The sequence below is a fragment of the Perognathus longimembris genome, chromosome 3, assembly GCF_023159225.1.
Source record: "Perognathus longimembris pacificus isolate PPM17 chromosome 3, ASM2315922v1, whole genome shotgun sequence".
Lineage (NCBI taxonomy): Eukaryota > Metazoa > Chordata > Mammalia > Rodentia > Heteromyidae > Perognathus > Perognathus longimembris.
The window spans coordinates 90,914,537-90,936,426 of record NC_063163.1 but is presented as its reverse complement, the minus strand read 5'-3'; the positions used below and the strand labels follow the sequence as shown (position 1 = coordinate 90,936,426).

The 21,890-nt window shown below is 41.8% G+C and overlaps 2 protein-coding genes across 5 annotated transcripts in view; both read right to left on the bottom strand.

Moving 5' to 3' along the window:
• The window catches only part of Znf10 (zinc finger protein 10), a 35,224-nt gene extending 17,789 nt beyond the window's left edge, over nt 1–17,435 (bottom strand). Inside the window, exon 1 of the mRNA XM_048343222.1 lies at nt 17,395–17,435. The gene's annotated coding sequence lies outside the window, so the exon portion shown is untranslated. The remainder of the gene's footprint in view (nt 1–17,394) is intronic.
• On the bottom strand, nt 8,521–21,041 carry Znf140 (zinc finger protein 140). 4 transcript variants are annotated; one of them, XM_048343227.1, is made up of 5 exons: nt 20,558–21,041; nt 18,181–18,382; nt 17,976–18,102; nt 17,395–17,490; nt 8,521–10,454 (listed from the first exon to the last, which is right to left on the bottom strand). In XM_048343227.1, exons 3-5 carry the CDS (start codon nt 18,007–18,009, stop codon nt 9,316–9,318), a joined length of 1,269 nt encoding a protein of 422 aa, XP_048199184.1. In that variant the 5' UTR covers nt 18,010–18,102; nt 18,181–18,382; nt 20,558–21,041; the 3' UTR covers nt 8,521–9,315. The 4 variants fall into 4 exon arrangements, with proteins under 4 accessions (XP_048199184.1, XP_048199183.1, XP_048199180.1 ...); XM_048343226.1 differs by having other exon boundaries at nt 17,976–18,382; XM_048343223.1 differs by lacking the exon at nt 18,181–18,382.
• Nucleotides 21,042–21,890: the final 849 nt, after the last annotated feature.

Genomic DNA, 21,890 nt, shown 5'->3' with positions numbered 1-21,890 from the left:
TTACAGTGTACATACACAATCTTGATAAGCACATGTCCTAATTTATGATATGTATCTTAAATTTTTGCCCTTGTGATTAGAAAATGCCAAGAGCTCAAAAATATGTGCTAAGCAAAGAAAACAAAGAACAAAGAATGTGTTTTCAAAAAGAAGCAGGAATATGTAAAATTCTTCCTTTGCAAGGCTCTACAAGATAGAGGGACACATAAACGTAAGAGGAGTAGGTCTAGTACAGTGAACAGTTAATGCTGAGGTGGCTTAAAAGGGGGTTACGGAGGGACTGGCTTAGTGGCACATTCCAGGAATCTCAGCTACCCGGAAGAAGCCAGAGGAAAAATTTAGCAAGAACTCATAAGCCAGGAGCTATAGTACAAACTTGTAATTCCAACTTCACAGAAGGCATAGCTGGGAGGATTTCAGTCTGAGGCTGACTGAGGTGAAAACATGACCTTACCTGAAAAATAACTAAATCAAAAAGGGCTGAGTATGTGGCTCCAGTGGTAGAGTGCCTGTGTAGCAAGCCTGAAAACCTAAGTTTAAAACCCCACTACAGCAAAAAAAAAAAAAAAAAAAAAAAAAAAAAAAAAAAAAAAGAGGGGAAGAGTTGGATCTCAGGAAACAGCAATCAAAATGTGATTTAACTCTTTGGCTGACTCCATTTCCATTTCCACTCCATTTCCTCTACCTCTTCCATATTGTTTTTTCTGCCTTCTTCTTCTATTAATGTATAAAGTTTAAATTATTCACCTCTACATTCCTTGGGTGGGATTTTAACTTTAAAAGTCACATTAGAGAGCTGGGTGCCTACTTACTCAAGAGGCTGAGATGTGAGGATTGTGGTTCAAAGCCAGCCCAGGTAGAAAAGACCACCACTCTTACCTCCAATTAACCACTCAAAAATAGAAACTGGTGATATGGCTCAAAGTCATAGAGCACTAGCCTTGAGCAAAAAGAGCTCAGGGACAGTGCCTGGGCTCCAAGTTCAAGTTCCATGACCCCCCCCCCAAAAAAAAAAGTCACACCAGATGTTAAAATGCACTTAAGAAATCTAGTGTTGAGGGAAAAATTAAAATTACACAAATTATGCTATGTACTACCTCAGAAAATAAAAGAGGGCCAACATATACACATCCCTCAGTTAATCTGAATTTAAAAAGAAAAACTGGGCTGGAGATATGGCTCAAATGGTAAAGTACTAGTCATGAGCAGAAAAACGTAAGCAGGTACACACACACGATGAGGAAGCTAGAGATAGATTTAAAAATAAAGACAACATACAAATCTACGTGCTCTTAAATAAAAATATTGATGAGAAGATCAATTTTTGGGAAAACACTGCATAGCTTACTTCAGTAAGAAGCAAAGCGTTTTATTTATTTTTCTTTTGTTCGGGTCCTGGGGCTTGAACTCAGGGCTTGAGCACACTGTCCTTAAGCTTTGGTGTGCAAGGCTGATGCTGTACTACTTTGGGCCACAGTGCCCTTTCCAGCTTTTTGTTGGTTAATTGGGGATAGGAGTCCCACAGACTTTCCTACCTAGGGCTGGCTTTGAACCACGATCCTCAGATCTCACCCTCCTGATTAGCTAGGATTACAGTCATGAGCCACCAACGCCGGCTTAAATATTTGTATCCTGCATCAGGAATTAGAAGTCCATCCTTCCCATTCTGTAAAACTGATTAGATGTAAACCTCTGTCATAAGTAAGTACAGCATATAAGGAGCAAAAGCTAACTGCATGTTTTAAGATCCAGTAGGACCACGCTGGGTTTCTCCAGAACCTGTCTCTTACTTTCAACACATTCCTCCTCTAACAAAGAGCTTGACCACTTCAGCAGACACTGGCAAGGCCCGTCGGTCGGGAAGACCGACGTGGAAGCCCGGAGAGGCCCCAAGTTGTCCACTGTGCTAGCTCCGGCCCGCGCCCAGCAGCCAGTGCATTGTTCCTGCCCGAGACCGAACACCGCCAGCCCGCACCGCCGGGGCTTCACGGCTGTCCTCGCAGAGCACCGCCGGTCCAGACCTCCACGGAGGCGGCCGAGGACCCGCGCGCGCGGCACCTCGCGAGTGCCTGCAGCGAACCCACGGGGAGGGGGGCGGCCCGCAGATGACCTACCGTGGCAACAACGGGATGCCGGATGCGGGATGCGAGGAGCGAGATGCAGCAAGGGGCACGCGAGAAGCTGAGATGCCGCTGCAGATGCAGTCCAGCCCGTCTCGCAGCACCGCCTCCGCCCCCCGCCCCCCAGCCCGGTGTGTGTCCCGGCTCCGCCCGGCCTGACGTCACGCACCTGCCCGCCCTTGTCACTCAGGACCTGACGGCCTCCGCAGTGCACTGTGGGAAATGTAGTCCGGTCGCGCCTCCTCCTCGCTGCTGTAGGTGAGCGCGCGCAGGCTAAGCAGGAGCACACCCGCAACACATACACAAGCCTCTGTATTCTCCTGCTGCAGTCTCTGGTGCAGGGATCACAGGCATGCATCACCATATAGCTTGTACTATTTTTTTTTTTTAATTTTAGTAACTTGCTGTTTTTTTCTTCACTGTTTAGTTTTCCGTATGCCTTTGTAAAGTCTCTTTCAGTCCTGTTTTCCTCAAGGTCTGGGATATAGCATCTCCCTAGCATGAGTAAGGCAATTCTGGATACAATCCCCAGGACTGAAAGAATATGGCATGATCAATTATTTTGTGATTTATTGTGGTCTGTAGGCTTCTGAGCATGTTTTATTTTGTATTTATATGGTACGTTATTTATTTATTTATTTATTTATTTTTGGCCAGCCCTGGGCCTTGGACTCAGGGCCTGAGCACTGTCCCTGGCTTCTTCCCGCTCAAGGCTAGCACTCTTGCCACGTGAGCCACAGTGCCGCTTCTGGCCGTTTTATCTGTATATGTGGTGCTGGGGAATCGAACCTAGGGCCTCGTGTATCTGAGGCAGGCACTCTTGCCACTAGGCTATATCCCCAGCCCCAGTTATTTATTTTTTAAGTCATTATAAAAATTATTCAGAAAAATACAATATCTAGGGCCTCATTCCCAAAGCCTGAACATAGTTCACATTCCCACCTTTGTAACTTGATCCCATTCAGGTTCTTTTTTTTTGGCCAGTCCTGGACCTTGGACTCAGGGCCTGAGCACTGTCCCTGGCTTCTTTTTGCTCAAGGCTAGCACTCTGCCACCTGAGCCACAGTGCCACTTCTGGCCATTTTCTATATATGTGGTGCTGGGGAATCGAACCCAGGGCTTCATGTATTCAAGGCGAGCGCTCTTGCCACTAGGCCATATTCCCAGCCCTCCCCCCCCCATTCAGGTTTTAAACAGAATAAATTTATCATAGGAAAACGTGAACTTAAAGGAGGGAGATTAAATTAGAAACAATCAAATGGAGGTTTGTTTCAGTCACATACATACCTTTAAGAACTCCAGTATAAGTCATCAGTATTCAGCCAAGTTATCAATATTCAGCATATAGAATAGTACTGAGGCAAACACCAAGTTACAGAACAAATAATTTACTTAAACTGTTTAGGCTTAAAAAATTCACTTAAAGGGGCTGGGAATATGGCCTAGTGGCAAGAGTGCTCGCCTTGTATACATGAAGCTGTGGGTTTGATTCCTCAGCACCACATATATAGAAAATGGCCAGAAATGGCATTGTGGCTCAAGTGGTAGAGTGCTAGCCTTGAGCAAAAAAGAAGCCAGGGACAGTGCTCAGGCCCTGAGTCCAAGCCCCAGGACTGGCAAAAAAAAAAAAAATCATCTAACACAATAGTATTTAGCAAGAAAATCACTTCCGGGGCTGGGGATATAGCCTAGTGGCAAGAGTGCCTGCCTCGGATACACGAGGCCCTAGGTTCAATTCCCCAGCACCACATATACAGAAAACGGCCAGAAGCGGCACTGTGGCTCAAGTGGCAGAGTGCTAGCCTTGAGCGGGAAGAAGCCAGGGACAGTGCTCAGGCCCTGAGTCCAAGGCCCAGGACTGGCCAAAAAAAAAAAAAAAAAAAAAGAAAATCACTTCCTATTTCAAAGAGTTAACTGAAAAGTAGAAAATCATACACAACACTTAGACAACTTTGTGTATTTGATTCCTTAGTTTTACCTTTTTAAAATTGGAAAATATTGATTGACACTTTCACCCAGGGCTGAGAAACCAATACAGTTCATCAGGATGGCAATTCTAGATGGAGAGGGGAGAGGGGTCAATGATATTATGTTGCGTGTCAATACAAATTCTTAGGAAGATTTTAAGCTGGTTAAATACTGCTGAGAGGTAGTATGAGAGAAGGCCTACAATTTTTTAGGGACCCTATTTTCACCTTCTCATCTCTGACCTGAACTGGCATCTTTGGCTACAGGAAAGGACCCTTGTAAACATATCCTTCACCTAGTCAGAAAAATAAAAATTGAAACACTCTGATCTTTCTATCCTGTTCCATAGCTTGATGTCACTTTCAGACTTACAAGATGGCAGTCACTGACTTGTCCCCTAAATGGGTTCTATTTGGAAAGAATAGTTGCTGAATTTTTGACAACCTAGTTACAGGAACTAGAAGCCTCCATCAAGGACATTGCTGTGCAGTTTACTAGGGAGGAGTGGGTGGTGCTTGACTCTGGCTCAGAGAAGTCTATCCAGTTATGTAATGTTAGAAAACTATAGAAATCTCGCACTGTACCAAAATATCAACTGTGTAAGTCTTCTGTAAAATTCCTAGACCACAAAAAACCATAAAAGCTATGAAAAAGAAAACAGCCCAAGGAAGCCATCAGTCCAGACTTGGAAATTCAACTTAAAAGAGTCAACTCTTACACAGAATATGAGGAGAAACCAGCCAGTGGAGTAAACATAAAATTTGAAATGGATGGTTGATCTTACTCATTAAAACGACACTGGGAATGCCATAAGATCAGAATAAAGCACAATATCCCACAGGAATATTTGAGACAAGTGACATACACCCAAAAGTAAACTATCTCAGCAGAGATTCTGTGATTGTCCTGAATTAGAAAAAGCCAACTCAAAATTTACATCAAAACTTGTTTTTTCATTAAGAGTTTCCACCAGTAAACTTTACCATAAATTTAACTTGGCAAATGAATATTTGATATTGAATTCAATCTTAATTATGAGAAAAACTCAGTGAGAAGCTCTATGAAGGTTATGAATGTAGCATCCTGAAAGAATTCAAACAGCACAAAACAACACATTACAAACATAAATATGCTTTAAACATAACATGCTTCCTGTACATTACTATTTTCATATGGTGGGAAATTCCTGTGAACTTATGAAAAACAAGAAAACTTTACATCATCATTCACCACATAAAAACAAGAAAAAACTCAAGCTATCAAGAAACAATATGAGACACACACAAAAAAATAATATGAATGTAATAACTGTGGACAAAGCTTCAAAAGGAATTCTAATTTTATATTAGGTAGGAGGAGTCACATGATGAGAAACAATAAGTATGTAAAGAATGTAGAAAGGTATTCAACGATTCCTCAACCTTATGGAGACATGGGAGAACACTGGAGAGAAACTAGGTATGCAATAAGTGTGAGAAAGCTTTTAGTCAAAAAACATCTCCTGGCACTAATGGCTCACACCTGTAATCCTAGCTACTCAGGAGGCTGAGATCTGAGGATTGTGGTTCAAAGCCAGCCTGGGCACAAAAGCCCGTGAGACTCTTATCTCCAATAAACCATCAGAAAACCAGAAGTGTTGCTGTGGCTCAAGTGGTAGAGTGCTAAGCTGAAGAGCTTAGGGAACCATACCCTGGCCCAGAGCTCAAGCCCCACGACCCAACCCCCCCCCAAAAAAAAAAAATCTGTGAAGGTACATGTGAGAACTTATACTGGGGAGAAACCTTATGAGCACAATCTGTGTGGGAAATCTTTTGGCACAAGTTCTTACCTTATTGTGCATAAGAGAATACATACTGGAGAGAAACTATGAAGATAGTTAACTGTAGCAAAGTCTTCCATACGAGTTCCCACCTTAAAGTTCACAAGAACATACACACTGCAAATAATATTTTTTAATGTTTTAACTGTGGGAAAGCTTTTAGTGCCTTCTCATCCTTTAGAATGCATGTCAAAACTCACACTAAAAAGAAGCCCTATGCATACAAGGAATGTAAGAAAGCCTCCAGCATCTCTTCCCTTAGGATATGTGTGAGAATTCACACTAAAGAGAAACTTTATGAATGTATTTAGTGTGGAAAAGCTTTCATCCAGAGCTCTTCACTTAAGAGTACACAAGAGCGACTGGGACTATGGCTTAGGGGTAGAGGAGTGCTTGCCTTGCATTCATGAAGCCCTGGGTTAGGAAAGGGGTTTGATAGAGTATTCTTAAGCAAAAACACAGGTCATCAAAGAAGAGGTCACAACACTTAAGCATCATAATCTAAGAGGTTCCTAGATAGAGGGGAAATTACAAGTTTTAACTGCTAAGTAAAGCCTGAGATGTTGTCCCTTTGCATGGCAAAACTGACAAGATCAGCCTTAATTTATTAAGAAACAAAATATGGAAATAATTTATTAAGAAACAAAATATGGAAATACGGGCATATAAAAGAAAGAAGCCAGCATTGCAATGTTAAATTTATAGAACTGAAGGACATAAGATAAATAGGACATACAGTTCTAGACCTGAATATCTCTAGAATAGAGATAAAAGTTTTAGTGATAGTGGAGAGATTGGCAGACTTGATTGGCAGCAAAGACTGCATAGTGGAGATGGAAAAAGAATGTCTACTAGTGATCTTGAACACCTGTATTTGTCTGTGTGCATGTGTGCCAGTACTGGAGATTAAACTCAGGGCCATACTGGCTTGGCTTTTGTCTCATGGCTGATGTTCTACCATTTTTGCCACCTCTCTATTCCCTGTATTTATTTATTTATTTATTTTTGGTAAGAAAACTTGGGGGAGGGCTGGTAATATAGCCTAGTGGTAAAGTGCGTGCCTCATATACATGAAGCCCTGGGTTCGATTCCTCAGCACCACATAAACAGAAAAAGCCAGAAGTGGTGCTGTGACTCAAGTGGTAGAGTGCTAGCCTTGAGAGAAGAAAAAAAAAAGCCAGGGACAGTGCTCAGGCCCTGAGTCCAAGTACCAAGACTGGCAAATAATAATAATAGTAATAATAATAATAATAACACATTAATTAAATTAAACTTCAGAGTACTCTGATTTTATTACTACCTTAGCAAACTAACCCAGATACTACATACTCATCTGTATCAAGGCATGCTTCTCATAGATGTTTGAGGAAGACTATTATGTTACAATTAATCTGCTTCTCCAAAACACTTACAAAAGGTAAAGTGGCATATGTAATGCTGATTTGAGGAACTACAACTCTTGCAATAATGCACTTAGAACTCTCTAACATGTTAAATAAAGCTTAGGAACTGATTTCTAGTTTTCACCACCCACAAAATGACTTACAAAATATTTAATACCTTCTATAGACATGGCTCTCAAAACAGCTCATATAGTATTAATGCCCAATAGTTATTCCTAATTCTATATATTTTTTTTGCCAGTCTTGGGTCTTGAACTCAGGACCTGGACACTGTCCCTGAGCTTCTTTTGCTCAAGGCTAGCGCTCCACCACTTGACCCATAGTGCCATTTCTGGCTTTTTCTGTTTATATGGTACTGAGGAATTGAACTCACGGCTTCACATATGCAAGGCAAGCACTCTACCACTAAGCCATATTCCTAGCCTCTAATTCTATAATTCTTTCTATAAAATTTCTAACTTTCCTCAACAAAGAAAATTTACCCTACTGTGAGTTATGCCAGCATGGAAGCTAGTATTGGCCAATTTTAAATATGCACTTATAAAAAAAAACCCTCTTCTAACTGAAAATGGAATAAAAAAACAGGAAACTGCATTGACATTTTCTTGTGATGTATCTTGCATTTACCAAGTAGACTAACATAATATATAGTAAATTCAAAAATAACCTTGTTAGCCAAACTCAGTCTCAAAACCATAACTAAAAATATTTGTAGGGCTGGGAATATGGCCTAGTGGTAGAGTGCTTGCCTCACATACATGAAGCACTTGGTTCAATTCCTCAGCACCACATATATAGAAAAAGCCAGAAGTGGCACTGTGGCTCAAGTGATAGAGTGCTAGCCTTGAGCAAAAAGTCAGAGACAGTGTTCAGACCTGAGTTCAAGCCCCAAGACTGGCAAATACATATATAATATTTCTTCTTTCTTCTTTTTGTCAATTGTGGGGCTTGAACTCGGGGCTTAGGCACTGTCATTGAGCTCTACTGCTCAAAGCTAGTGCTCTACTACTTTGAGCCAGAGTGTCACTTTGTTTTTGAATGCTTAATTGGAGATAGGAGTCTCATGGAGACTTTTCTGCCTGGGCTGGCCTCAAACCACAATCCTCAGATATCAGTCTCCTAAGCAGCTAGGATTATAGGCTTGAGCCACCAGTCCCCAGCTTCTAGAGTATTTTCAAAAGCACAGTATTATGCACAGTTAATGTCAATACTGGGGCAGATACATTTTCACATTCAAATGTGCTGTGGAAGAAACCAGCAAAAATTAGTTTAGTATAAGCCAACAGATTTATTCATTTTTCCTTCATGAATTCACTTAAAAATATCCCATCTCTTCTGGAAATCAGATCCTTTCCCACATGGATTTTTCTCAGGATAAGTGCACAGAAATATGAAAATTTAGTAGCACATCACAATGGTACTTCCCTCCAATATAATCATCTCAAGAATGTATTGAAGTATTGTGAAAAGTCACCATTCATTATTAAAGCTGCTTTCTCTCCTTCAAGAGTATTTAAAATTTAAATAGTGCATGGTAAATAAAAGACATTCCCAAATCACTGTGTCACTTTGTTTCACTATGAATTTTCTGATGTATGCAAGGAGTACCCCTTGGTTAAACTCTTCCTTATCATGCATTCTGTTCCAGCTAAGCCAAGAGATGCAGAATGAGGGCTGGTCTCTAACTAAAAGCTTCTTCATATCTATGGCATACTGACTTTCCTAGAAGGATTTACAAATGTAGAGCAAGAAATCCTTTCAAATGAAGAATCTTCTCAATACTGATCTCTTCCTTGGATGTTGCTAAGGAATGAGCAGCTATTAACAGCCTTCCCACATATTCCTGGAGTTTTTTTCCATGATGTTGAAGAAGGTCTGAGCTGCATTCTTTCACATTCAACACATTCCTATAAGGTTCTGTTCCAAGAGTTCTCTGAAGTAAGACATTACTTTGGAGATTTTATTTTTGTACTGGCCCACACATTCTTAGGCTTTTCTAATAGATTCACTGTTGTTTATTAAATAATGGGTGGTTATTAAATGAATTTTCATAGTTATAGGGGTTCTCTAGAGTGTGTGTTCGCTGGTGTTTAACAAGGTTTGAGCTCCAGCTGAATGATTTATTACATACCTTACACACATAGGGTTTCTCTCCAGTATGAGTTATCTGATGTAGAATGAGAGAAAAGCTTCTACTAAAGGCTTTATCACATGCTGCACATGCATAGGGTTTCTCTCCAGTATGAATTTTCTGATGTTGAATAAGGGATCCATGCCAACTGAAAACTTTACCACAGTCATCACATTCATAGAGCTTTTCTCCAGCATGAATTCTCTGGTGTTTAATGAGGAATGAGTGACAACGGAAAGCTTTGCTACACTCATCACATTCATAGGGGGTTTTGGTTGTATGAATGCCTTGATGTCGAGTAAGATGTGAGGAACGGCGGAATGCTTTCCCACATTCACTGCATTCATAAGGTTTCTCTCCAGTATGAGTAATCTGATGGCGGATGAGTTCTGAGCCACTGCTAAAGGCTCTCCCACATCTCCTACACATATATTGTTTCTTTCCTAGGTGAAGTCTCTGATGTCGAGTGAGATTTGAGGCTCGACTAAAGGCCTTTCCACATTGAGCACATTCATAAGGTTTCTCTCCAGTGTGTGTTCTCTGATGCTCAATAAGAAATGAAAGGTAACTGAATGTCTTATTACAGTCCTTACACTCATGGGGCTTCTTTCCAGTATGTATCATCTGATGTTTCACAAGATTTGAGATCTGGCTAAAGGTCTTGCCACATTCTTTACACACATATGGTTTCTCTCCAGTATGAGTTCTCTGATGTAACACAAGGGAGAAGCGCCGATTGAAAGTTTTTCCACATTCATGGCACCCATAGGGCCTCTCTACAGCATTGATACTTGTATATTGACCTAGAACTTCTTGATGAGAGACTGTCACTTGCCTTATACACCCTTGGTCTCTCTGCAGCATCTGGGTACCATTTTTGCAGTTCCAGCTTCCCTTAAAGTTAGAACATATAGAGTCTTGGCTTAACATTCTTTCCATTATCAAATACTTGGATGAGGCATCTTTGAGAATGGCATTTTTGGGGGAAAACTCTTTGATCTTCCCATCTGACACTGAAAGATACAATAACAACAACGATAAAAGTAAGATTTTTTTTTTGTGCACTGAGTAAACTAAAAGCCATTTTTCCTTTTTTTATTTTTTGGTGTCAGTCCTGGTGTTTGAACTCAGGGCCAGGATGCTGTCTCTGAGCTTTTTTGCTCAAGGCTAGCACTCTACCATTTGAACCACAGCTCCACTTTTGGCTCTTTGGTGATTACTTAGAGACAAGAGTGGCATGGACTTTCCTGCCCGGGCTGGCTTTAAACCGCCTCCTGAGTAGTAAGGATTAAGGTGTGAGCCACCAGCACCAAACCATTTCTCCTTTTTTCTGAGACAGTTTCACTCTCAAGCTGGGCTTGAGACCCACAATGTCAAATTGGGTAGGAAAGTGTATGAGACACTTATTTCCAATTAACCACCAGAAAGCCATAGATGGAGCTGTGGTTCAAATGACAGAGTGCCATCCTTGAGCAAAAAAGTATAGGATAGCACCCAGGCCCTGAATTCAAGCCCCAGGACACATTAAAAAAAAAGTAGGAAGGAGAAAAAGAAGGAAGGAGGGAGGGAGGGAGGAAGCAGGGAGGAAAGGAAGTAGGGAGAGAAGGAAGGAAGGAAGGAAGGAATGAAGGAAGGAAGGAAGGAAGGTAGGTAAGTTATATACAAGTAACAGAAAAGGAGGGGAAACAGAACTACCAGGAAGGTAAGTAATTATTAAAGATAGGTTGTCAAGTCTTCCTCACCTTTAAACTGTTTTGCTGCCAAAATTATCTTTAAGTGGCAATTTCATAATGCTGCTAATATACATTTCAAGGTGTTCCTCAGTTACCACAAAGACACTCAACTGTTAGTTTAGTGATGAAACATCTTAGTAATGTAGCATACTAAATAGGAGAAGAAAAAGGAATTCTTTGAAAACTGCTGTCTATGATCCTCATTCTTAACTCATGAAGCTCTGTTGCCATTTCATCAAATAGATTTGGTAAACAGGTATAGGCCTGTATTTTAGGAATGGACTACATCATGTTTTGTTTAGAATGTAATTTTGTAATACAAAGTAATTTTTTAAAACACAAGGGCAAAAGGCTATGATATATACAAATTGTTCTTATGTTTCAGGAAATAATCATGAATCAAATGACAAGGCAAATGTGGCAAGATACAAGCAATATGGGTAAAGGGCACATGTGTACTATTTGTGCTAAGGCAATTACTGTTAGTTTAAAATTCCCAATAATGCATTTAAAAATTGATTTTTTTTCCCCAAAACACACATCGATGAATGTTGTGTTGGGAAAGAGGAAGATCTATGTATACCTGTATGAAAGGTACACAAAGATATATAAAGGAGCTGATGTCAGTTGCTCATTCCTGTCATTCCAGTTACATAGGAAGCTGAGCTTAAGAGAGAAGGCTGAGGCTAGAAGGATGGTGATTCAAACTCACTTGGAGAGAAAAGTTCCTCAGAAGAGCTGAAGGTATGGCTTAGAGGTATCATGCCAACCCAGCAAACATGTGACCCTGGGTTCAAATCCCAGGAGAAAGAGAAGGGAGATGAGAGAGGGGAGAGATAGCAGGAGAAGAGGAAAGAGGGAGGTAACAAATTATATCCACAAAAGTAGAAATAATAAAAATTACAATAGAGGGGCTGGGAATGTGGCTTAGTGGTACAGTGCTTGCCTAGCATGCAAGCTCTGGGTTCGATTCCTCAGCAACACAAAAACAGAAAAAGCCAGAAGTGGCGTGGTGGCTCTCAACTGGTAGAGTGCTAACCCTGAACAAAAAGAAGCTCAGGGACAGTGCCTAGGCCCTGAGTTCAATCTCCATGGCAGGCAAACAAATAAACAAAAATACAACAGAAACATAAAATTCAATATAGGATGGCAATAGAGAATTAGAGAATGATACCTAGAACAAATCTTGTTAAGTGAAGTAAGCCAAGCTTTGTTAAATGGCAACTCCTTTGTGCAACTACTTAAAGATATTAAAAAGAAAAAGAAAAACTAAACAGTATCTCATGAACATAAATATAAAAATCTTCATCTGAACACTGGTGGCTCATGCCTATAACCCATATAATCTCAGGAGGATGAGATCTGAGAATTGCAGTTCAAAGCCAGCCCAGTCAGGAAAGTCCATGAAACAATAATATCCAATTAACCACCAGAAAACCAGGAGTGGAGCTGTGGCTCAAAGTGATAGAGTGCTTGAGTGAAAGAGCTTAGGGACAGTGTACGGCCCTGAGTTCAAGCCCCACTACTACCCCTGCCCCCCCCCCAAATATTCAGCAAAATAGTCAACATTCTGTATTCACTGGTTCCACGTTTATATATTCAACCATTACACACTGAAAATATTCAGAAGGTTGTATCTGTACTGATCATGTGCAAACTTTTTTTTTTTTTTTTTTTTTGGCCAGTCCTGGGCCTTGGACTAAGGGCCGGAGCACTGTCCCTGGCTTCTTCCCGCTCAAGGCTAGCACTCTGCCACTTGAGCCACAGCGCCACTTCTGGCCGTTTTCTGTATATGTGGTGCTGGGGAGTCAAACCTAGGGCCTCGTGTATCCAAGGCAGGCACTCTTGCCACTAGGCTATATCCCCAGCCCATGTGCAAACTTTTTAAACATAATTTTACTGTCATTATTAAGGTGTTGTACAGAGGGGTTACCATTTCATAAGTCAGGTAATGAGTACATTTCTTTTTTGGATAGTGTTACCTCTTCCTTCAGTCTCCCCCAGTTTTCCCCTCCCATTCCTTTCCACATTTTCCATAGTGTACATTAAAAGGCATAATTTCATGTGTTCACCCTTCCTCCCTCCTTTCTGCATCCTCCCTGTCTCCTCTAAATATAAAAAAGTACCAAAAGAAAAAAAACAAAAAACAAAAGCGCCACCATTAAAAATTAAAAACCCATGGTATAAACTTTTTGTGTGTATGTACCAGTACTACAACTTTAACCCAGAGCCTTGGCCACAGCTCCACTTCTAGCTTTTTCCTGGTTAAGGAGAAATAAGAGTCTTGTGGTTTTCTGGCCAGATTGGCTTTAATCTTCAGTCCTCAGACCTCAGCCTCCTAAGTAACTAGGATTACACAGCATGAGACACTAGTTCTGAGTTTTTTCTTATCATTACTCCTTAAAAAATATAGTCCAATCTATATTTTGATATTATTCATTGTTCAGTATTTGCTCTAGAGATGATTTAAAGTAGGAATATGTATAAGAAAAGTGGATACAAATAGTGTGCTACTTTATGTAAAAGGCAAGTATTTGATAATATTTTGGTTATCTGCAAGAAGTCTATGCAAGTATTACCAAAAAATTCAAAATCTGGTCCTAAGTAATTTAATTAAAAGGACATTTCTGGAGTGCTTGTGGCTCGCACCTGTAATCTTGGCTACTTAAGAGGCCAAGATCTGAGGATCTCAGTTTGATTCAAAGCCAATGCAAGAAGAAAAGTCCATAAGACTTTTATAGCCAATTAACTTCCAAAAAACAGCTACAGTGGAGCTAGAACACTAGCATTGAGCAAAAGAAGCTCAGAAAGAAAGCCCAGATCCTGAGTTCAAGGCCCAGGACTTGCACACAAACACACAAAAGGAAATAACTTAGGGACTACAATGTGCACACAGAAATCTATCAGTGGCCTGGCAGTGCTCTGTTTACTGATGTCAGTCACAAAGATATTTGTCTTAAAATGTCAGATTGCACAGTTATGCTTATGCATTTTTGCTGTTTGATATTTCACAATTTAAAAAATTTGAAAAAGGGCTGGGGATATGGTCTAGTGGCAAGAGTGCTTGCCTCGTATACATGAGGCCCTGGGTTCAATTCCCCAGCACCACATATACAGAAAATGGCCAGAAGTGGCGCTGTGGCTCAAGTGGCAGAGTGCTAGCCTTGAGCAAAAAGAAGCCAGGGACAGTGCTCAGGCCCTGAGTCCAAGGACCAGGACTGGCCAAAAAAAAAAATTTTTTTTTGAAAAAACACAAAAATTATAAGAGCTATGTTAAAGTAGTGATATCAGGAGCAATTTGTCTGATTTCTCTTTTCCTCACTTTCCTTCTATGTGCATTTATTGCTCTTGTTTGAGATGGGGTCTAATTATGCAGCCCAGCCTAACCTTGCACTTGCAATCCTCTTGCCTCTGCTCTCTCAAGTGCTAGAATTAAGGGCCTGCATCACCACACCCATCATGCTTTGTCATTTTTTTAATAGAGAAAGGGATTTTTCTTTAACTTATACTTCAATGAAGTCTCCTTGTTCAACCTCATTACTTCAGCCCACTTCAATACATTCTTCCTATCCTTCTCTACTTCTAGAGGTCTCTTTATCATATTATATTAATTACCATCACTTGCCCTATAGCCAGAGCCCAGTTTTTTTTTTGGGGGGGGGGGGTAGTTGTTTTGTTTTTCCTTTTTGTACCGGTCTTGGAGCATAAACTCAAGGCCTGGGTGCTGTCCCTTAGCTTTTTCTACTCAAGGCTAGAACTCTACCACTTGAGTCACAGCTCTACTTCCAGATACTTGATAATAAATGGAGACAAGAGTCTCACAAAATTTTCTGTCCAGGCTGGCTTCTAACCACAATCCTTAGATCTCAGCATCCTAAACAGCTAGAATTACAGGCACGAGTCACCAGAACCCAAGTTAGAGCTCAGTTTGTTTTTTGTTTTGTTTTTTTTTACAAAACCTATTTCTTGTTCCTTCATCAGCCATAAGCTTCCATCTTCTGCATACTTCCTTTTTTCTCACCAGGACTGCTTTCTAAAGTCCCTATACTTTTTTTTTCTTTTGACAGTCCTGGGCTTTGGACTCAGGGCCTGAGCACTGTCTCTGGCTTATTTTTGCTCAAGGCTAGCACTCTGCCACTTGAGCCACAGCGCCACTTCTGGCTATTTTCTATATATGTAGTGCTGGGAAAAAGAACCTAGTGCTTCATGTATAAGAGGCAAGCACTCTTGCCAATAGGCCATGTTCCCAGCCCCAGTCCCTATCTATACTTCTAAAAGGGAACCTATTTTCTGCCAAGGACCATTTAGATATATATAACATCATTAAGGGCCATACAAAATTATCAAGGCAGGCAGATAGGCCAGGGGCAGCTAAGAAGTATCTTTCTTGTCACATACCACAAAATTCCTACAATTTGACCTTTGACAACAAACTATAAAGGTTGGAGACCTTTCATAAGAATGTACATTTAGGCTTCCACATAAAAATCTTCAAGGATGGCCATGTTCATATTCATATTTAAAGAGTTTCACCACTAACTCCATTGTCAACCGAAGGTGAAAAAAAGAATACAAAGCAATTCTCCTTTAACTTTAATCTTATGGCTTCAAATTTTGCTTTCATTCTCTTTTTTCTTTTTGCTGGTCCTGGGGCTTGAACTCAGGGCCTGGGCACTGTCCCTGAGTTTCTTTTACTCAAAGCTAGTGCTCTACTACTCTAAGCCACAGCTCTACTTCCAGTTAACTGGTGGTTAATAGGAATTAAGAGTCTGGACTTTCCTGCCCCAGCTGGTTTTGAACTGGAATCCTCAGATCTCAGCCTCTTAAGTAGCTTGGATTTCAGGCATGAGCCATTGGCACCCGGCTCAAATTTTGCTTCTTAATGTAAGATTCCTTACTAGCATCTCTAATTTGAGGGATTTTTCCCCCCTAAGATATATCCCAATGGACTGCTAGAATAGAATCTATATACAGGAATACCATATATAAGAATATAGGGGCTGGGGATATGGCCTAGTGGCAAGAGTGCTTGCCTCCTATACATGAGGCCCTGGGTTCAATTCCCCAGCACCACATATACAGAAAACGGCCAGAAGTGGCGCTGTGGCTCAAGTGGCAGAGTGCTAGCCTTGAGCAAAAAGAAGCCAGGGACAGTGCTCAGGCCCTGAGTCTAAGCCCCAGGACTGGCCAAAAAAAAAAAAAAAAGAATATATATAATATATATTAGAACACAATTTCATTTGGGAGTACCTTCCACTAATACAAGCACAACTCAAAGTTACTTATCTTTTTCTAAAAACTGGTCTTTTTCCTATCTTTCATGTATTTATAATCTCTATCCAAATTATGTGGACCAAAGCCACCAACGGGAAATTCATTTGCTCTCATTGCTCAACTGCTAATCTCTTATTTACAGATAGGGATAATCTCTATAGGTCCTAAATTCCTCAGCAGTTATTATATTTTTGAATGTATTTTAGTCTCTGTATTAAGAAGAGTCTGGCCTTGCACTGGTAGCTCACGCCTATAATCCTAGCTACTCAGGAGGCTGAGATCTGAGAATCATGGTTCAAAGCCAGCCCAGGCAGGAAAGTCCTCATGAGACTCTTATCTCCAATATACCACTCAGAAACCACAAGTGGCACTGTGGCTCAAAGTTGTAGAGCACTAGCCTTGAGTAAAAAAGCCCAGGGACAGCACCCAGGCCCCAAGTTCAAGTACCAAAACCAGGGGGGGAGGTTGTCTGTAGTACAAGATTAAATTTCCATTAATGTTGAGACCATATATTGGTTAACCAAAGAATAATGCACTATGAATTCATCTTTCCAAGTTGATTAAACTGGGGTTGGGAATGTGGCCTAGTGGTAGTAGTGCCAATTTGATTCAATAGAATATAGTAAGTATTCTGATGTGTGCATGTAAATACATATAAATGTAGATATATACATCTTTTTATTTAAGGAACAGAAACATGCCATATTTGAAGTAAAGGAGAACTCAAAAAGAAACTAAATCTAGAGAACTAAACTAAGCTAGCATTGAAGGTGAGGTGACATATTTCTTGGCAAAGAAAAATATGGTCCCTTGTGGGACAATGGGCTAAGTGCCCTTTGGTATCTTTAAGAGAATTTTTTTTCAAATATTAAATAGTATTGTTTTCTCATTGACTAGTTAGATTGCTTTCTTTAAAACTTTCCCTGACAGCCTGTAATTCACTTACCTGAAAAGACATCTCTGCTCACACCTCCCTTTCCAAGCCAGGGCTCTTTCCCTTGCTCCAATAAGGAAACCACATCTGGCTTAGAAATGCAGAGACCTGCTTACAAGAAATGAAAAAAAGCTCAAAATCCTTAAAAAAGAAAGGCAACTGAAATAAATGTCAAATGGATGTATGAAAACTGTCCAAAGATTAATTCCAATCCCCATCTTAAACAAAAAATTAAGAAATTCATGTATCCTTTGTGAATGTTCAGCCAGATAATCAAGATTTATATGGATCACTAGTGGCTTATGTCTGTAATCCTAGCTACTGGGGAGGCTGAGATCTGAGGACCTTGGTTCAAAGCTAGACTAGGCAGGAAAGTCCTTGAGACTCTTACAGAACAAAAAGAAAAACTGGAATTGAAGCCATGGCTCAAGCAGTAGAGGGCTAACCATGAGCAAAAAAACCCAGGAACAGCACACAGAGGCACTGAGTTCAAGCCCCAGGACCAGTGTCCCTGCCCCCCCCCCCCCCGCCAAATATTTACAATAGCACATTAAGGATCTAATTACGACTTGAAGGAGATGAGGAATACTTACCCAGTGAAACCAGATGGCCATAATTTTCCAACATCACACATCTATACAAATCTCTTTGAGCAGGCTGAAGCCATTTCCACTCTTCCTGGGAGAAATCTATGGCCACATCTCTGAATGTCACTGAACCCTGAAATAAAATATAGGTATCTGTACAACCAACACCTATGCCTCAAAGACTCTGATTAAGGAATGACAAGAGTCTCACTAGGAAAGTAGACAGTATGTAGATGTAGTAATGAAAGTTTCCAGAATTCTGAGTAATTCTAATACAATGAAGATCCTAGCCTTTTTGCTTTGTTTTGTTGCACAACAGAAAAGAAGAAAAGGATATAGATGATTTGTCCAGAAATGACTTGCAGTTGTTCATAACTTAAGGCTATAGATGAGAACAATATAGATTTCTTGTTCTAGCTGGAAAAATTCCTTATTTTTTCATTCCATATTTTTTGTTATTTATATTTTATTTCAGATAAGGAATAAATATCACAATAATAAATTATACTTAAAATGTGTAAAATACATGCTTGAACAATCTAGAAAATCATGCATATTTTATTAACTGCCTAGTACACCTATATAACTGGAAAAATTCTTAATAACTTGTATTTCATGAATAGTAAAAAACATTCCTTTGTGTTTAATGAACAGTGCAAATTTTCCTTAATATAGGCCTATGGTTTGGCCAACATTTCCTCATGGTAATAACTGACTGTATTAGGGAATTAGCAGTAACTGACAAATGAGACATTCAATCTCCAAGATATCATACTGACAATTTTAGAACTATCACAGAATAAAAAAGACAAGCAGGACTGGGAATATGGCCTAGTGGCAAGAGTGCTTGCCTTGTATACATGAAGTCCTGGGTTTGATTCCCCAGCACCACATATATAGAAAACGGCCAGAAGTGGCACTGTGGCTCAAGTGGCAGAGTGCTAGCCTTGAGCAAAAAGAAGCCAGGGACAGTGCTCAGGCCCTCAGTCCAAGGCCCAGGACTCGCCAAAAATAAATAAAAAAAATAAAGTAATTAATTAAAAAGACAAGCAACAAACGATATATAAAGTGCACATACTTCTTAAGAAGGAAATGTAATACTTATCAGAAAGGATCCAAAAGCTCTTTGCCTCAGAGTTACCAGAAATAATAAATAAAATTCTACTTTACAATTTGGTTTTGAACACTTGAATGAGCCACACAACCAGCTGGGCACCAGTGGCTCACCTTTGTAATCCTAGCTTCTCAACAGGCTGAGATCTGAGGATCAAGGTTCCTGGCAGGAAAGTCTGTGAGACTCTAATCCCCAATTAACCAACAAAAGCTGGAAGTGAAGCTGTGGCTCACGTGGTAGAGCACTAACTTTCAGCACAAAAGCTCAGGGACAGCACTCAAGCCCAGAGTTCAAGCCCCAGGACCACTCCCTCCCCACCCCCGAATAAATAGTAATGTAAAATGTCCCTATAAGTAGCAAGCAAACCCCATAAGTATGCCAGAGTTATGTTTTAAAGTCTTAAAACATAAAGAAAAATTATAACAAAGGAAGCTATTTCCTAAACAGTAAGATCTGAAGACGAGGTGAAAACTGGATTTCCCAGAAAAACTCAAATGGTTGCCTTAGAGAAATGGAACTGAAAAATGGTTGAAGCCATCATGCTGGTCTCTGGGGAACAATAGGAGACAAGCTGTAATCCCAACCAAAATAGTGTTTCTTGCTAAATAAATTTATGTCATATCTAAAAAATAACTTCTGTGAGGTCAAAAATTTTGCTCAGGGCTGGAGATATGGCCTAGTGGGAAGAGAGCTCGCCTCGTATACAGGAGGCCCTGGGTTCGATTCCCCAGCACCACATATACAGAAAACGGCCAGAAGTGGCCCTGTGGCTCAAGTGGCAGAGTGCTAGCCTTGAGCAAAAAGAAGCCAGGGACAGTGCTCAGTCCAAGGCCCAGGACTGCCCCCCCCCCAAAAAAAAAATTTGCTCAATGCTGTATCCCCAAAGCAGTCTTGGACATAAACTTGAATAGCTTGGAAAAACTATTAAGAACAGGCTCTGGATAACAGCCAAGAGTTTGAGATTGAGGAAATCCAATGTGGACCTCAGAAACACTCATTCCCTGTGGTGCTGATACTGCTGGTCCAAGGACACAAAGAACCACGCCAGTTACTGAAAGGTGCTCAGTAAAGACAAGGCTCACATAGTAGGGCGCCAGTTTAGCAAGCTTGAAGCCCAGAGTTCAAAACTCAGAACAAGGCTGGGAACGTGGCTTAGCCGCAGAGTGCTTACCTAGCAGGCATGAAGCATTGGGTTCGATTCCTCAGCACCACATAAACAGAAAAGGCCAGAAGTGGCGCTGTGGCTCAAGAGGTAGAGTGCAAGCCTTGTGCAAAAGGAAGCCAAGGGCAGTGCTCAGGCCCTGAATTCAAGCCCCAGGACTGTCAAAACAAAACAAAACAAAAGGAGGGAAGAGGCTGGATAACAAGCACTGGTGGGCTTCTCTAGGGAAGGTGCCTCAGGAAGGGCAAGACTGTCTCTCGTCCCCCGAGACCTGAAAACTGTTGTACTACAGAGAAGGAAACGCTTGCTTACCGGAGACATGACGAACTGAGGCGGAGACGAGCAGGAGATGTCAAATGGCGGTGGTGGCAGGGATGAGGGGGTCTGCAAGCGGCCCCACTCCTGGAGCGCGAGCCCCGGGACAGGTGGCGAGGCGCCTGGCTCTGCCCGTCTCTCTGCCCGGTTCTCTCGGCGCCTGAGGCCGTTCTAGGCAGCGCTGGCCCGACCCACGGCCGAGGCGCGTCTCCTCACAGCGGTGCCGCGTGCTCCGCCCGGGCGCGCAGCGTTCCGAGTCCGCGGGCGCACGGGACCTAGAATCGGACTTTCCTGAGAAGCGCTCGGTGGGTACCGGGAAAACCGCCGCCAGGCCGCAGACCTACGAACTACAGTACCCAGAGCCCCCGCGAGGGGCGGCCCCGCGCGGCGGCGCTCAACACGCCGCTCGGCCACACCTCCCAGAGGCGTCTCCCACCACAGTCAGCAGTAGGCCACGCAACCAGGCTGGCCAACCAGACAACCGCAGTTCCCGGGTTCGCCGCTCTGAAGGGAGACTGTGCGAGCAGCCCTACTACATCTCCCGGCATGCCGTGCGGCCACACCCACAGCGCGGAGACAAAGCCCGCGAGATTCAACTACATTTCCCACAGGCAACTGCGGCTGGAGGGAGGGATGCCGGTTCCGTTATGGATTCCCGCGATTGAGACCGCTAGGCAGGCATACCTGAGTGGCCCGCAGCCGCCAACGCACGAGTTCCCCTCTGCGGAGGCAGCGCTTGAGCAGAAACACGGCGGCCCGGCGAGTAGTATTGTAGCATTGTAGCTCCTGAAGCCAGTGCGGGGACTTGAACTTGGGGCCTCTCACTCTGCCTTAGCCTTTCTGGCTTCAGGCCCTACCGTTTGAGCCACACCTCCAGTTCCATAGGAAACGCCGGTCAATTTGAGCTACCTGGATTTGTCTGCCACCGCTGGCTGGGACGTCAGATCTCAGCCTCCCGAATAGTTAGGGTGGCAGACCTGAGCCACCTCTGCCCTGTGCAAGTCTTTCTTTACAGATATTTATAAATGAAATCGCAGTCACATTCCTCTTCCGAACGTAATTTATTGGCTTCTAGTAGCTCTTGAGGTAATAGTCCTTAACATGACCGATAAAACTGTATGGTTTCTCTTTCTTTTCCTTCCTTCCTTCCTTCCTTCCTTCCTTCCTTCCTTCCTTCCTTCCTTCCTTCCTTCTTTTCTTCTTTCCTTCCTTCCCTTTCTTTCTTTCTCTCTCTCTCTCTCTCTCTTTCTTTCTTTCTTTCTTCCTTCCTTCCTTTCTTTCTCTCTATCTCCCTCTCCCTCCCCCTTCTCTCCCTCTCCCTCTCCCTCTT